Here is a 16780-nt window from a genome sequence, read left to right as displayed (position 1 = left end):
AGATCAATTTTTTTTAAGACTCAGCAGTGCATTTGATGGTCATTCTCCTGTGTGAAAAAATTAAAAGGAATTTAATCAATGTTGAACGACAATATAGTAAAACCTTTTATCCCTTTCAACCAATAATAATTAACTGAAACTCTTCTTCTCAACTAGATAAGGTTTTTTTCTTCTATATCTATTTCATAGGCTTAATAGAAGCACTAGAATAATTCGTTTTGATTGTATTACTGGGGGGGGGATACTTACAATGATGAGTGGATACCATGGGCAACCAAAAAAACATGTAAAAAGGATGTCTTTTTCAAGATATGGAGTAGGACGTTAACGTGATATATAAGGGTGTCAAAAACACAAAAATAATGAAAAAAGGTATCTATTTCGCTAGGAAAGCTACGTGTTTAGGGTCAAATTTGCGGGGATGATAGACAAAATTGAAATGTTTTATAAAGGATGTCCTTTTTGCCAAACACTACGTGCTTTGATTTGCACGAGGTGTGGAAGGTGGGGCCGTGCTAAACCAAATGGTGTGTAAAGGTAAAACCGATGACCAACGGACCCATGACATAACAATGAAATATCGCTCACTTGTTTAGGGGTTCATTTCAGGGAATGCTTGCTAAGAGTCTCGTTTTATTTCCAATACTTGTTAAGGGTAGCATTTCAGACGCCAATACTTGTTAAAGGGGAAGTTCACCCTGACAAAAAGTTTATTGTAAAAATAGCAGAAAAAATAAAAAATATTGCCGAAGGTTTGAAAAAAATTCATCAAATAATTGAAAAGTTATTAGAATTTCAATTATTTGATTTGTGACGTCATATGCGAGCAGCATTCCTACATAGCGAATGGTAAAAAATCAATGAAATGTCATTTTCTCAGAAAATTGAAAATGGTTTTCACTGTACCTTTTGTATATCAATAGATCAATCATTTCACACCTGATCATGAATAGAAAACAAAATTAAGTCATCAGGAACCATACAAAATTTTAAATTCATGAATTTTATATTACATAACACATGGGGCAGCTGCTCGTTTATGACGTCACAAATCCAAAACTTTGAACTCTAATAGCTCTCTTACTCTTTAACGGATTTTCCTCAAACCTTCACCAATATTTTTTACTATTTTTTCTGCTATTTTTACAACAAAGTTTTCTTCTGGGTGAACTTCCCCTTTAAGGGGTGCATTTTCAGAATATGGAAAATACGTGTTTAGGGTGCTTCTCGAGACCCACAGCATGCATGGTATCCACTCGTCAATGGAAGTGCCCCCTCCCCCAGTTGTATTAACATAATTTATACTTGCTACTACCTGAAGATACCCCACCCCCAGAAAAAATAATAATCATAATTCAATCCATACTACCTTTTCGCAAAAAAAAGAATCTCAATACATCACCGAACACTATTTACAAAAATCTAGAAAAAAATCCCATAACCAGAATATGAAAAATCACATACTTAATTCCATGAATTCATATAATAAAAGTAAAAACACAAAAAATAAACAATCAAATGAAAGTATTCTTCCTTGATCATGAAGTGTATGATATAAAATAACAAATGAGTCAAGTGGTTCTAAAAACAATCAATACATAATGAAAGTCAACAATGAAACACCTATATATTGCATAACTTAAAAATGGAATTTGCTGGAAAAATACGAACACAAATTAAACAATCATATAAATAAATTTCTGTTGCCATACTAGTGAGATAGCAATCTGAGAGTAGAAAGACAAATATAAAAATGGATAATTGCAAGTAATTTTTTTTATCATATTATATATTCTTGTTCTTTTATAGGAAAAATGATAAACCATGACACAAAAACATTTAATAACAGTCATGTAACACTGCATATCATTAAATCACACATATTCTGTTCAACAAAAGTTTATAAACCACACATCATTATATTGCTTAATTTCTAGAGGGAACACCATTTTTTCTACTAAAAGATGATATGTGTGTTCATAATTACTTTTAGCAAAGAAATTTATGTTTCTGAAATAGGAGAGTAAAAATTGATATTAGCATTCACTTTGACACAAAGAGAATATCAGAATGATGGGGGGGGGGGTAGTGATTTCATTTCTATAGATAGTGAAATGAGGTTTAACATGACCAGCATGAAATGATATTCTCCTCAACAGTATCTGAAACAATAGAAGACGACAAAAGAAGAAAAAAATACATATAAATGTACTGCAGAATATAACTGACCTTTGTTCAATAAAATGATAGATAAATAATTAAACAAAGATTTCTTCACATATAGTCAAATAATTTGATACAACTAGCACTGAGATCCTTATTGCTTGGCAATGATGGTTACTGTTACTAGGGCACATAGAATCAGGGTCAAGGTTGCCCTAAGTGATGTGCCCCTTCCGGATTTTGGAGTTGTTCGACCTCTAGTCACAGGTATAGGATTATTATTGTACAGACTGGTCGGAAACTCATCAGTATTTCGATCGCGACACCATACTTCTGGATCTGGTGTATCTGAAATTTTCAAGAAAAAAAGGGGAAAACTTGATAAACTTTACAACATATATGTCACAAAGTCATCAACAAATGAAAAAGCTTGATACATTTGTCAATATTTTAATCTGCAAAAGAAATACAAAATACAATTATAAATAAAAATTGAAATGATGCATTATCTAATATCAATATACCATTCTCATATAAGCTGATAAAGTTAATTAACCAAAGCACCAACTCCACTGACCACAATTGCAGGCCATGTTTACATGTACTTTTAGATGCATATAAAGTATTATAGGATGAAGATTGCTCACTCTTAATGCATGCTGATCAATCTTATACGGCTTCCTCATTCTGAAAAGCTTGAGGAATCTGAATAGACTTCAGGTCTTACCTGGATCACTAATCACAAATCTAAACCAGAAGCTGACAGCAAATTGGTCACAGCTCTCCCGACAAAAAAACTGATACGTCACCTCTTCGCTAGGACATGGAACACAACTGGTAATTTGACCCTTTATGCAAAAAAAGAAAAGAAATTAAAAAGAATATGCAATGTTAATAAGACTCTAATATTCTGATATAAAGCTCAGAAACATTCTTCATATTATTCAAATATGGTGACAAAATATGTGAATAAATGAACATTATGTGGGCTTCAATATAAAATAGGACCATAAGTTGTACCGACCTTATCTTGATATTACAATGATTTATTCTTTGTGTCACAACCCCTGTTATCTAATGTTACACTGACTTCACAAATATGACACAAGTTTGTACACACATCTCTTGACAAGTTATTTTGCTTAGACTTATGAATTGCATGAAATTTCTTATCACCATATGACAAAAAATATTGGAAAATAACTGCTGCAATGCAAGAGTATCATCCCAATAACTATTCTGCACAATAATTAAGTCCATGATATACGGCAGATCTGTTCTTATCTATGACATATATCAATCCAGCTAATTCAATACACACAGAAAACACTGATTAGGTGTAAAAGAAAACTCATACACAATAAACAAAATAATAAAAAAATATGTTCAATTTTAGACAACCATTTTAAAGTAATATGTGTATTTTGATTTTTAGTCAACTTTTCACATGCACAGCAAATTTCTATACTAAAGACATAAATAAGTAAATGACATATACTTACATCCCCACATATTGCTTCACTATTGGCAACATCTGACTGAGTGCTAAAAGAGAGATCAAGTTTATTAAAAGAAACAATATGAAAATTCATAGACTTAAATGCGCAATAATATATGATTAGGCCTAATGTAACAGTGTTCTACTGTAAGTGCACTGGTATAAAAAAAAGCTTCTCCACTCCAACTAACAATTGAGGTTTATAAAATGTTTTTAAAAAATAAAACAAGCCTAACATGGAATACTTCATCCAAATTGTATGCTATATAAAATGAAAAAATATTGCATTTAAAGTTTCCTTTATTTCACAAACCATTTATGTATAAATCCTGGTCAGCATGGAAATGAGGGAACCTATGATGTCACTCACACATCATTTTTTTTTATATATGAAATACAGATGAGTATCAAAAAGATAGGTCTGGGAAGAAACCTGTTATTCAATTGAGAAATACCTTAAGATTTTATCTTGCCCCTCCCCATTGAAATACAGCATGGCATAGTCCCTGTTTGTTACAAGGGGTATGCAATTAGTTTATGATATGCCATAATCATTTACTTAATTACAGATCCCTCAAAACAAAATTTTTCAATCTAAAGAAATAAAATAATGTATACATGCACAAACTTTAAAATATAATTCACTAGATCTCAAGGATAATTCAAAATCTAGGGTTATTGACTTATAATGATTTACCAGTGACACAATGACATGTATGTAATACCTACCAAATGCTGGACTGTTGCTCTGGTTCAACCTGCATTGGGAAAAACAGAAAATGAAGAGGACAATCAACATCAGTTACCAAATCAAATATAATGACATAACATCCTGAACATAACAGGTTCTGTCACATAACATAGTCTAATCATAGAAATGGATCCATTTGAAAATCTTTATCACATACTGTTGAGATGCAGGATGAATAAAAAAATAAAATAAAGTCATCCATCAAGATCTAGATTCATCTGCTACAGTATGAATTTACTTGAGACTGAATATTAAATGTCAAATAAACATAAGCAGTACTTTCTAAGATGTTTTAGTTAGATGGCAGTATAGTCTCTTTAATATTCATTGAGAACTTTTCAAGAAGTGAAAAAAAAGAGAACAAAAAAAAAGAGGAAGAAAAGGGAGAAGTCTACAAATTGATGTCTAGTTATAGGTCACCATTCATGTATATAGGATTCAATACTGAAATATGTAGAAAGGCAGATGAGAAAGGTAAAACATTGTCAATAATAGACTTCCATTATTTATTTCCTATTCAATAAACCAGGTTTTGAAATATCTGTGCAGATTAATGTAGGCCTATCACTTATACTCTTTTCTTATTCATAAACTTTTTCTTATTTCCAGAAAGCTCATACTTTTCATAGTGTACAGACAAATTTGCAAACTATCTTTGTGATTATGGGCTACATGTAACTTATTTTGCCCTAAATTTTAATAAATAAGACTGGTCCACAGTTTCTTGTTAACAAGGTGACAGACAAAATCTCTGACCATTGCAACATTTTAGCTAACTAATATTTGATCGACTTAGTCCACATATTCTGAGTTTTTAATTGCAGGGGTTTGTCTGAACATGTCTTCCCTTAAATAGATAGCCCTAGGTAATTCCATGCTTTATACCAACATTGCATCAAAGTTAATTTTATAGTAGCTTTGCCATCCAATAGTAACTTCAATTGTTATTTACAATGCCATTAATGATGCAATAAGGTCATGTTTTCCCCCTTCTATCAGTAATAAGAAATAAAAAAAATATTATAACAGTCAAGTTTTCAGAAGTCAACCTTCCACATGAGTCAAATACAATGCAATTGCCTAAGTTGAAGTAATCTTAAAATGCAAAACATGTTAATTATTTTAGGGAATTGCTCATTCATCGTGAGACAGTAATTTTAAACCCACAGTTCATAGTTTGTAACTTTGCATCTATAGATGGACCAAATAAGTATAGAATTCACCCATTCATGCCCTATGAATATTCACTGCTGCTATTTCAAGAAAGTCATTTGTGCAAGCTACAGCACTCTGTGGGAGGCCATGTGCATGTTCAACTTGCGAGCAAATATTTAGAGTAGGTACTGACTGTGTTTGCAATGAGTAAATGGTCTTTAGGTGACAACAATATGTATATTCCTTTTCAAGATACCTAACTCAGTTGTTGTTTGAATTCAAACTTCATGTATAAAATCATTGGCATGAACTTGTTTAACGGTTTCAAAGTACAGATCCTGCTGTATCTATGAAATATATTATCAAAGGCTGAAGCAATACTTTACCACCTAACATATAATAATAAAAAACATAACGTTTATGTGACTATCCACCTCAAAACCCCTAACTAGTATTTTTAGTAAAATGAATATGTAGTATATTATTACCTTCAGCTAGCAATTTTTCCATTTTTCAACAAAAGTAGCTATGCCAATGTGATCTAAATAGTCACGCTGTCTGAATAAAAATCCTTCCTCTGCTCTCAAGGACAGTATGACATGATGTGGTCATCATTTTGAGATGTGAATTTTTTAAAAGAAACTCATTTTTTTTATTCAAAGAAACTGAGTATTCAACATATTAAAAAAAAAAAAAACAGATCGTCTCCTTTATAGGTTCCCCACCAACATACGTGTACTTATGTTTACTTAGTCTTGAGAAAGAATTCACTTTTATAAGATGTAAACCTCTCAATGAACAAACACCAAGGATCCTAAATTGCAGCTTAAGAAAACATCAGCAGTGCAAGCAAATTATCCATTACAGCAAACGATGGGTATCTTTGAGCCTATATGTTTTTGTGCAGCAATTAATTCCTTGAGCAAACTATGTATCTTTCAAGCAATATTTTCATTCCATGCATACAAATGAGGGCAAATGGCAAGCAATAGGAAAAGCCTTGCATTTTATGCACAAAACATATAAATTTTCTGCATATGGATTATAGCACTTGCTTGGTCTCTACCTTCTGCATTTAAAGCAATATTATTACTCATGAGGCAAATGTTTTTTTTCATGTATTCAACCCACTGTCCAAGATCTCTTAGCAGTGTCAAAATGGTCTTTAAAAATGCTTGTACTGTATTTTGTAACTTTTGCTGAATTTAAGCTAAATAAAAAAAAAACAATGGAAGCAAAACCACCATGGCAAATTATTAAGCTACCCCAATTATCAATAAATCAATGACAATAAATTTGGTAGAAGTAACTCTTGAATTTAGAATCCTTACCATGATTTCTAAATACTGAGAGTTGGTACATCCAGTGATTGTTACACACGGTCGTCTAGCATTAGCACCAGCATCATTGATGTAATCAATGGTATCCATCTGAAAACCTAGTGGTCTACCATCAGGTTGATTGAGACTAGATGGATCCCTGTCATAGGCAGATTCATTTCTCACAGGATCCCATGTTATGTAGTCTTGAGCATCACATTGACCATCACAATCTGTTTTAAATTAAAAAAAAAATCAAGTTACAAGTTAAAATACCATTATGGAAAGGAAAAGAAAACTTGATATGATACTTAATATCAATTTGTTGGCTTCCTGCAAGAGGGTAATTAATTAGCACATGCACTCTGACATGCTAATTACAGTTTCAAGATAATTGAGTTTAAAGTAGAGGTTTTAGGAATACTCTCCCTGATTAGCAACAATGGAGATAATAATAATTCTTCTCTGATTGACAGCTGAATATTTTTTCAAAATAATAATGACAATGATGTCCATCTATACAGTGCGTATAAAAAAAAAACGAAAAGATTTGAAAAGTCTATAAAATATTTGTTTCAAACTATGACATATATATTTTGGTGTCAATAATAGGTGCTCTGAGGTCTTATCTTTCAAATGCCATAAAAAAATTAGTTTTGTTCATGCTTGAGCAAACACAGAAAGTTTTTGTTTGGGGTGGGTGATAAAGATGAGAGAGTTAACAGACTATGCTTTCCCTTGTCAGTTTGGCAATTTCCCAGGAAATTTAAATATTTCCCAACCACATGGGAAATACTGGGAATGTGAGAAAGCCTAGAATACTGTAGACCTATGCTTGAGAGACACCTGGCTTACCTGAAAATATTCAAGAAGTATTTAGAAGTATTTCCCTGCACTTTGAAAATATTTCTGATTTTCCTCAAAATTATTGAGGTGGTATTAATTAACTATTAACCAGTATTACCACATGCATTTCCCACTCTTGCCCCTCAAGTAAAAGGCTTCCATGGATGTACCTACATGCACCACTGAACGATACAAAGAGTCTGGTTATAGGTCAAACGCAATGGCACATTAGTAGCAACTCATTTCCTGTCTGCATAATAGGATGTATGACACTATCAGATTAAACAAAGCCTGTGTGGTTTAGGCAGATAATTGTCCTATATTCATCAAACACATGAAAAAATCAAATGAAATAAAATGTATATGACAGAAATCTTAATATATGCTGAGAGTCAAACGAATGTTAGGGAGGCAGCATAGCTCAGTCAGTTACAGCCAAATGTTTCGGATAAGATCATAGATCTCTACGTGAGGGGTTCAAATCTCGCTCATGTCAAAACACGTCTAACAAAAAAAAAGCCTGATGCTATAGCGTTGTGTTAGCATGCCTAACCACTGTATTCAGTCAGGTGTGAATTCAGTTGGAAAACACTCCGTCCATCGGAAAGGATGCAAATGTTGGTCCCATGTATAGGAGAGTCACAACCTATGCGCGTTAAAACCAGTACACTATTCCTCAGAGTAGGGTGTTTACCCGGTGTATTGCACCTGCCGGTCCCCGCAAAATTCAGGTCAAGTACCCCGGTACCCAATGCGTTTATGAAAAGAAGGGCCCTGCATCGTATACATTAAGATCCAGAATGTAAGATAAGAACTAAAAAGCTCATATCATTCTGAACTGATTTAATCCTTTCCAAGCATTCATTAGCACTAGACTGATTTGATTGATTGAATCCATTTATTTCATTTCGATAAAAAGATATTTACAAAGTATAACATACACAATTATCACATAATAATATGCCAATACACAAATACATGAAAATATGAAATGACATAAGAGAACTTAAAGGTCAAGTCCACCTCAAAAAAATGTTGACTTGAATCAATAGAGAAAAATTATCAGACAAGCTCAATGCTGAAAATTTCATCAATTTGGATGTAAAATAAGAAAGTTATGACATTTCAAAGTTTCGCTTATTTTCAACAAAATAGTTATATGAACGAGCCAGTTAAATCCAAATGAGAGAGTTGATGTCACTCACTCACTATTTCTTTTCTTTTTTATTGTTTGAATTATACAATATTTCAATTTTTACGAATTTGACGATTAGGACCTCCTTGCCTGAAGCACAAAATGTTAAAATAATGGAATTCCTTGTGTTTAGGGAGGAATGAAACTTCATTTTACATGACAATGACGAGAAAATAAAATATTTCATATTTCATATAATAAAATACAAAAGAAATAGTGAGTGAGTGATGTCATCAACTCTCTCATTTGGATGTAACTGGCTCGTTCATATAATTATTTTGTTGAAAATAAGCGAAACTTTAAAATGCCATAACTTTCTTATTTTACATCCAATTTTGATGAAATTTTCAGTGTTGTGCTTGTTGAATTTTTCTCTTTTTATTCAAAACAAATTTTTTGTTAAGGTGGACTTGACCTTTTAAGAAAGGCATTTCAGGCTTTATATATATATATATATATATATACATCTACGGTTGTTTTATTCACATTGTATTTTGCTATATATATATATTCAAATTTTAACTGTCTACAAAGAGAGAAAATAATGTCAGTTTAGTTCTACCTTTTTTATAATTTTAAAGAATGATCCTCTGAAGTACATTTTTACTATCACAACAATGAGCCTTACTGTCAATACATTTGAAACCTAATTCTGACATTTATTTTTATTGCACTTATATATATGCTTTTCACACTTCACATATTTTCCTTAAACCCAGGAAACTGGTGGGGCTAAGGGTACGTAGTCCCACCAATTTCCCGGGGTTTAGCTTAGCCGACTTTGTTTTCACACTACGCGTTCAATAAGCAAAGTGGGCTAGCATAGGAAATAGTACGTTACTATCTGGCCCTGCAAAAAAGCAGGGTTAGCTGGCTTATTGCGTTAATCATGCTCTGTACATGTGGCAAAAATCATCAATATTTTTGTGTACGATAGTCCCGGATAAAGGCGTTAACCCTGGCTAATCAAATAGTATGGGGTTAAGAAAGACAGTGTGAAAAAAAAAGATTGTATGGGATTAAGGATAGTCTGGGATTGCAGATAGTATGGGGTTAAGTAAATGCAGTGTGAAAAGCATATCTGTCATAATCACTCTATTCACGAGACAAGCCGAAAAGAAGTGTTTGATTTAGATTGGGTTTCACATGAATGCACATGTATACACAAATCATTTGTATTATATTAATCAGAAAGTGCAGAGTACCATCAATTCTATACTTTCATTGAGTTTGTTAATTTCCTGGTTCAGTTTGTTCAGGTCACTGACTCTGGATAATTTTGTCAAAATAACCTCAGAATTGAAATATCTTCATATAGTTTCTTTTCAAAACAAAATTCATTGATAGGACTCTTTTTTGAAAATACTTAAAGAGTAGTCAGTTGTGTAATCGTTAAATGCAATGCATGACAAACAAATTTCAAATGACTTAACCAAATATAATTAGTACTGAATTCCATCACTTGTGATCATGAAATAAGGTTTGACTTAACTGCATAGATCTGTGCCATTATCCCGGGGGGGGGGGGCCACTTCCATTCACAAGTGGATACCATGCGCGACCGTGGGGTCTCGAAAAGCACCCTAAACACGTAATTTCCATATTCTGAAAATGCACCCCTTAACAAGTATTGGCGTGTGAAACCCTACCCTTAACAAGTATTGGAAACAAAACGATACTCGTGGCAAATATTCCCCGAAATGAACCTCTTAACAAGTACAGGAATGTTTTATTGTTACGGGTCCTTCGGTCGTCGGCTTTAAAATTATTTTGCTTTAATACAACCCCACCTTCTACACCTCGCGCAAATCGGACTCAAAACACGAAGTGTTGGGGCAAAAAGGACATCCTTTATAAAACATTTTAATTTTGTTTTATCATCCCCGCAAATTCGACCCTAAACACGTAATTTTCCTAGCGAAATAGATACCCTTTTTTCATTATTTTTTGTGTTTTTGACACCCTTATCACGTTACGTACGTAACGTGCCCTATCGTGAAAAGGACATCCTTTTTACGTGTTTTTTTGGTCGTGCATGGTATCCACTCGTCAATGTAATGTATAATTTGAGGATATATATATATATAGAGAGAGAGAGAGCCCATATTTTTCTTTAAAACCCCCCCTAAGATATGATCACTTTAAGTTACAAATTCGGTGAATGCTTGCATAGAAAGCTCCAAACATTAAATCCTTTCCCCATTCTCTGCTTTAGAAATGGGTATGTAGAAATTAGAAATATAATGTTCCTACTTTTATTTTGGTCAGGATCCCAGCCAACATGAATTTTCATGTAAAATAAATCAACTCAAACACTTTTATATTCATATCATCTACAAAAATGAACAGAGTTAAGACAAAAGTACAAGTATAACTAAATCCTTTGAATATTGACCAGGGAATTTACCAAAACTTTTGTTTAAAAAAAAACAATGTTCTGCATCAGTGAATGTAGATCTAGATCTATTAGTTCAGATTCAACAACAGTTCAAAGCATGCAACTTACTAGTGTAACAAAATGGACTTTTGGATGGGAACAGCCAATTAACTGAATGGACAACTCCTAAAATCTGACACCTACCGTTAGAGGATAACCATTCCTCTGACTCTATTACACTTTAATGTGGCTTGTTAATCAAACATGGTCATTGAAAGCTTTGAGTCTTCAAGCCCAAGGTCCTTTTCTGCTTGAACCTCAAGAGGTACTAGGTGGTTAAACAGGAATAACCGTCGTTTCTTGGGATTTATTTAACAATTTCTGATATTTTGCTATCATCCCCATGGATGCAGAGCCAATGCAGTTCAGCGGAACAATCACATTAGACTGAAGCTATTGGTCTAATAGGTGGTTGGTTAATTTTGCAAATCCATAAAAAATTTTACTATTATTGCTTTCTTCTTAAATAAAAATTAGGAATATTTTTTTCAAATATATTTTGATAATGAGATAGAGCAATATCTAATTTTTTTGCTTAATCTGGGCCCTCCCATTTTTGAAGTATACTTTTTTACCCATGTTTTTTCTTCTTCAGTATCCTAAGGTTACCCGAATCCTGTCCCTAATTATTTGACACCATCCAATCATTGTCCCGTCTCTCCCGTGAAGACAGGGGTTCCCCTAGGCCAGGGATATGTGTACAATAATCTTAACTCCAAAAGAAAGAGAATAAGAATTAATGTATTGAAGAATCTTAACCCAGGGAGCACCGGCCCGCATGATTTTTGTATACAAACAATAATATTTCATTTTTTAGGGAAAATATCTTACTTGCATCCATAATATATTCAAGTTTTAAGTACTAGCTACTACTAGCTGGCTGCAGTTTCAGTTAAATGGCAACACAAACACCATGAGTGTATGGGATTCGAGGCCGACAGACCAGGATATCACTCTCTCCCGCATCCGCTCACACCAGTACCACTTCTACCATTCCAACGATTACGAAAGAGATAGTGGTTCGAGGTAGATCAATATACAGTACGCCTACTCACCTTTTGAATACAGCACAAGGAGAGTGTATAACACTACAAACACTTTAGAATACAGTCCCTTCATCTTATATAACTTCACTCTGACTTTGACTTTTAGTTGAAAGAATTTCGAGCGACAATGACTTGCCCTTGTTCAGTGCACCGAAACCAAACATCTGCTAATCCGCAGTTACAATATACCGGGCAAAGGCGTAATTATCCCAAAGGCAAAGGTGCGTTAGTTGATCAGCGTAAAACTCTCTCGCTGTTCATCAGTCACAATGCACATACATTAATAAAACAGAATTGGTGACTCAGTCATATACAATGGTTCAGCGCAGCCAAGTGACTGGTCTTAATTCTACCCTATCACGTTCTGAATAGAAATGTGCAATTCAGTGAAACCCCGCCCAATACAAACTAGAGACAGAAATTATGAAGAGCGAAGAGTTTGTTATTATATGGGCAGGTTCCTGATACGTTTCATGCTGATGCATAGCAAAAGGATCAACCATAGATCAACTATTCAAAGAAACCAAATTTTGTGGTCTGCATCAAGACATTCCTATACAGTGGCCTATCGAGGAGCGGACCCTGCCGTCATCCATCAAGATTACTCTCCTGCCATTGTCATCCTGATATTTCTCCCTATATTAGTTTCCATTTCTCCCTAGCTCACCTCTCCTTGTCAATAGATACTACATTACTTCTTGCACCCCTCAAACTGGACTAGCTTAATTGATATTGTCTCCCTCTGTTCTCCCCCACTTTCTCCATCTTCTCTCTCTTGAACCTTGAAGAAGTACTCTCCCTAAAAGAGTACAAGCTGTCCTGAAGAGGTTACTATTGTGTGGAGGAGCTCACAAGGGGATTTTAGCCTTGTTTCATGTCTTTTAATCACTCCATTTTTAGTTCAAGGCCAAGTCATGTATAAGATGGTCAGATGGTTTGTATATTTCCCCCAGAGGTCACTCCAGGATATTAAGCACTATAGCTGCCCTGCATATTATAAGCATGATCATTATTATAAAGTCAGGAGTAGGCCAGTATATAAAAGACCGAAAAAATACGCAAAATTCACCCAAAGTACATAGATACTTTCCCTTTCTCTCACCATGGACCTATTACATGCTCTCACGTATCCAAATGAAATACTATTATGTGTGAATGTAATGCTTATCCATTTAGTTCAGTTAGTTGCCCCCCCCCCCCTCTCTCTCCCTGAAAGACACTATGCTACCTACTGGAGTGACACCTTCAATGACAAAAGTTTTTGCCCAAAACAATGCTGCTAATTTTGAGCATTCTTGCATGACCCAGCTTCGCAACAAGTATCATGGGACAGGCAGTAACTCTGTACCTATAAAAGCAAATGTTTGCTAGTACAATAGCTCAGTGCTGTATTTTATTCAAACATGAAGGTATAAATGTGAAGAAGTAGTGTCAAAGGTGAAAAACACCCCAAGAACTCACCATCTGCTTGTCCAAAATGTGTACACATAAGGAGAATTCCAAGCAATGTCCATGGAAAATAAATATGATTCATATTTGTACAATATATTTATGCGTATTTTGATAACCAAGGGTGTTTTAATTGCACCCCAATAAAATACCAATGTAACTACTACTGTGCTTGTTTATGGCAGTTATTGACATAAAATGACATCATACCACAGTTAATCATTTACCAATAAATGATAAGCATGGGGCAATCTAGCTTGTTAATTGTTTCTCGTAGTATGATCAAGTTTACTTGTCTTGAAAATATTACTGAAAACAGTGTCTGGTATACCACATTCCAAATAAATTGTTTCAGTTGTTATTAACTTTCCTTTTCACCATTTTGCTTTTTATTAAAAAAAATTATGCTTAATCAATCTATCAAAATGCTTTTGCAACAAGTAAATGATTCCATAGCTATGACTGTTGACTATCACTGTATCAGTGACTCAGTCCCACAGTCTCACTGACACTTGAATGACTAGACTACATCATTTAGAGAAAAAAATAACTAATTTCCACCCCTCTCATTTTCCCCTAAAAGAAAGAACGGATGGATGAATGAATGAATAAATAAACAAATTAATATGTTTCAATAGTTGAATTAATGAGTAATGTTTTAACTAAATCAATAGAAATCAATCAATTAATCAATACATGAATAAATAAAATAAGCAAATAAAATGAAATAAAATATAACAGAAATCTTCCAACTAAAACCTATCTGAAATGATATGAACCCCTGCGTAATCAAGCATACAAATCATTTGGTAGGTTGAATAAGGTAGTTAAACGACAAGTCCACCCCAACACAAAAAGTTCACTTGAATTAAAATGAGAAAAATCCAACAAGCATAACACTGAAAATTTCATCAAAATCGGATGTAAAATAATGATATTTTAGAGTTTCCCTTAAATTCAGACTATGCACCAGTATCCTGGTTGGCCGGGTATACAAATGAGGGAACTGATATTACTCTCTCAGTATTTTTTTTGTATTTCATTACATGCAATATGAAATATTTTAATTTTCTTCACATTGTCATATGAAGCAAAGTTTTATTCCTCCCTGTACATATGGAACTATCATTGTTTTATCATCTTGTGGTTCAGTCAAGCTGGTCATTATTGCCAAATCTGTAAAAATTGAAATATTGTATAATTCAAACAATAAAACAAAAGAAATAGTGAGGGACACCATCGACTCTCTCATTTGCATATCACTGAGTTGAGCATCTAACTGTTTTGTTAAACATAAATAAAACTTTAAAATGTCATAACTTTCTTATTTTACATCCCATTTTGATGAAATTTTCAGCTTTGTTTGAATTTTCTCCATTGAACAAGTCAGCATTTTGCTGGGGTGGACTTGACCTTTAAGAAAACAAGAAAAGACAATTGACAACAAGTGTACAATAAAATTGTTATTTATATTTATTTCCACTTATCATAACATATCTAGAATAATCAAAGAAGTGATTCATAACAGTTTGTCACAAAAATTTGATTCCTTGGCAAGATTTTTTGATCATGTATTCAACTGTCATTTCTTTTTTTTTACAACGAACACTTGTTTGTAATGAGGTAAACAGATCGCACAAATATAAACACAAATATTATTTCATTATTCAATGGAAAGAGAAAGATATCATCCATTTTTGTTATAAAAGTAATAGTCTACTGCATATGTACATCCACATTGGCTTTCATTTCATAAATTCTTTTTATCTTCTTTCTGGTTTGTTATATCCAATTAGTATTGTATATATCAAATAATTATTTTTAATATGGATTTTATGAAAAAGAAATGACACAAAAAAGGTGGTAGAGTTTTAGTTTTCATGACCATTCAATGTTTACAGAAATACAAAACAAGAGTGTCGCTCAGGCGAGCACATAATACGCCCACTTGACCTGTAAAGTGGAAAATGGAGTTTTTGGTCAAGAAAGAAAAGTGGAAGGTGGGGACTTCACCTTTGACCTTCTGACCTCAAAATCTATAGAATTCCTGGGATCATGCTAGTATCATATACATCAAATTATATGAGCCTAGGTTAAGTCAAACTAAAATTGTCACGTTAACAAGGACTTCAGAAGGTTAAGATGAAAACATGTCACTCTGATCTTGACCTTTTGACCTCAAAATCGAAAGGCTTCCTGGGATCCATGCAGTATCATACACACCAAATTATATGAGCCTTTGTTAAGTTGAACTGAAGTTATTGTGTTTACAAAAACTGCAGAAGAGTAAGATGAAAACACGTCACTGTGACCTTGACCTTTTGACCTCAAAATCAATAGGCTTCCTATAGGATCCATGCTAGTATCATACAAACCAAATAAAGGGGAATCCAGCCTTGGTCATAAAAGTTGTGTTGGAAAGGAGAAAAATAAATTAAACAGAATGGTGAAAGTTTGAAAGAAATCGGACAAGCAATAAGGAAGCTGCTTTAGAATTGAGATCACTAACACTATGTGGATTTCAAATTGGCAACTGAGTAATACCCTTTTCATAAACCTATCCTCCAATTAGCCGCCTAAGAGTAATGCGGATAATTCAATAAAAATTGCGTTCACAAACTCCGAAAATAAGCCGCATTATTTTTACGAGCGCTCGTCCTGAAAAAGGCGGATAATCGTCATGACAACTGGACACGCCCCCTCCGATGCGGTTGTGTTGGAAAAGGGTGACCTTGTGACTGCACCATGGCAATTATCCGCATTATTTGGAAATGCGTTCATAAACTCAAAATCTTGTCCCGATGCTGCTATTATGCGGATAATAGCAGCATCAAAATAATGCGGATTATACTCTTGTCCTCCAATTTTACGACCAAATTATGCTGCTTTTAGCTGCATAATTGGGTTTATGAAAGGGGTAT

At 33.7% G+C, this 16780-nt stretch overlaps 1 protein-coding gene across 2 annotated transcripts; it reads right to left on the bottom strand.

The window, feature by feature from the left end:
* Positions 1 to 2075: 2075 nt before the first annotated feature.
* Positions 2076 to 14014, bottom strand: LOC121410530. 2 transcript variants are annotated; one of them, XM_041602683.1, is made up of 6 exons: positions 13872 to 14014; positions 6899 to 7119; positions 4391 to 4419; positions 3666 to 3708; positions 2891 to 3011; positions 2076 to 2511 (listed from the first exon to the last, which is right to left on the bottom strand). In XM_041602683.1, exons 1-6 carry the CDS (start codon positions 13942 to 13944, stop codon positions 2318 to 2320), a joined length of 681 nt encoding a protein of 226 aa, XP_041458617.1. In that variant the 5' UTR covers positions 13945 to 14014; the 3' UTR covers positions 2076 to 2317. The 2 variants fall into 2 exon arrangements, with proteins under 2 accessions (XP_041458617.1, XP_041458618.1); XM_041602684.1 differs by lacking the exon at positions 13872 to 14014 and adding an exon at positions 12420 to 12808.
* Positions 14015 to 16780: the final 2766 nt, after the last annotated feature.

The sequence above is a fragment of the Lytechinus variegatus genome, chromosome 3 (genome assembly GCF_018143015.1).
Source record: "Lytechinus variegatus isolate NC3 chromosome 3, Lvar_3.0, whole genome shotgun sequence".
Lineage (NCBI taxonomy): Eukaryota > Metazoa > Echinodermata > Echinoidea > Temnopleuroida > Toxopneustidae > Lytechinus > Lytechinus variegatus.
The sequence above is the reverse complement of the archived record's forward strand: the minus strand, read 5'-3'. Positions and strand labels throughout refer to the sequence as shown.

Bases quoted from the DNA above. Each gene is read 5' to 3' on its own strand.
- LOC121410530 (XM_041602683.1), bottom strand. From the start codon at position 13,944: ATGAATCATATTTATTTTCCATGGACATTGCTTGGAATTCTCCTTATG. The intron at 4,420-6,898 runs GTAAGGATTCTA...TTCCCAATGCAG, and splicing joins CTCAGTATTTAGAAATCATG to GTTGAACCAGAGCAACAGTC. The intron at 3,012-3,665 runs GTAAGTATATGT...TTTTGCATAAAG, and splicing joins GTGAAGCAATATGTGGGGAT to GGTCAAATTACCAGTTGTGT.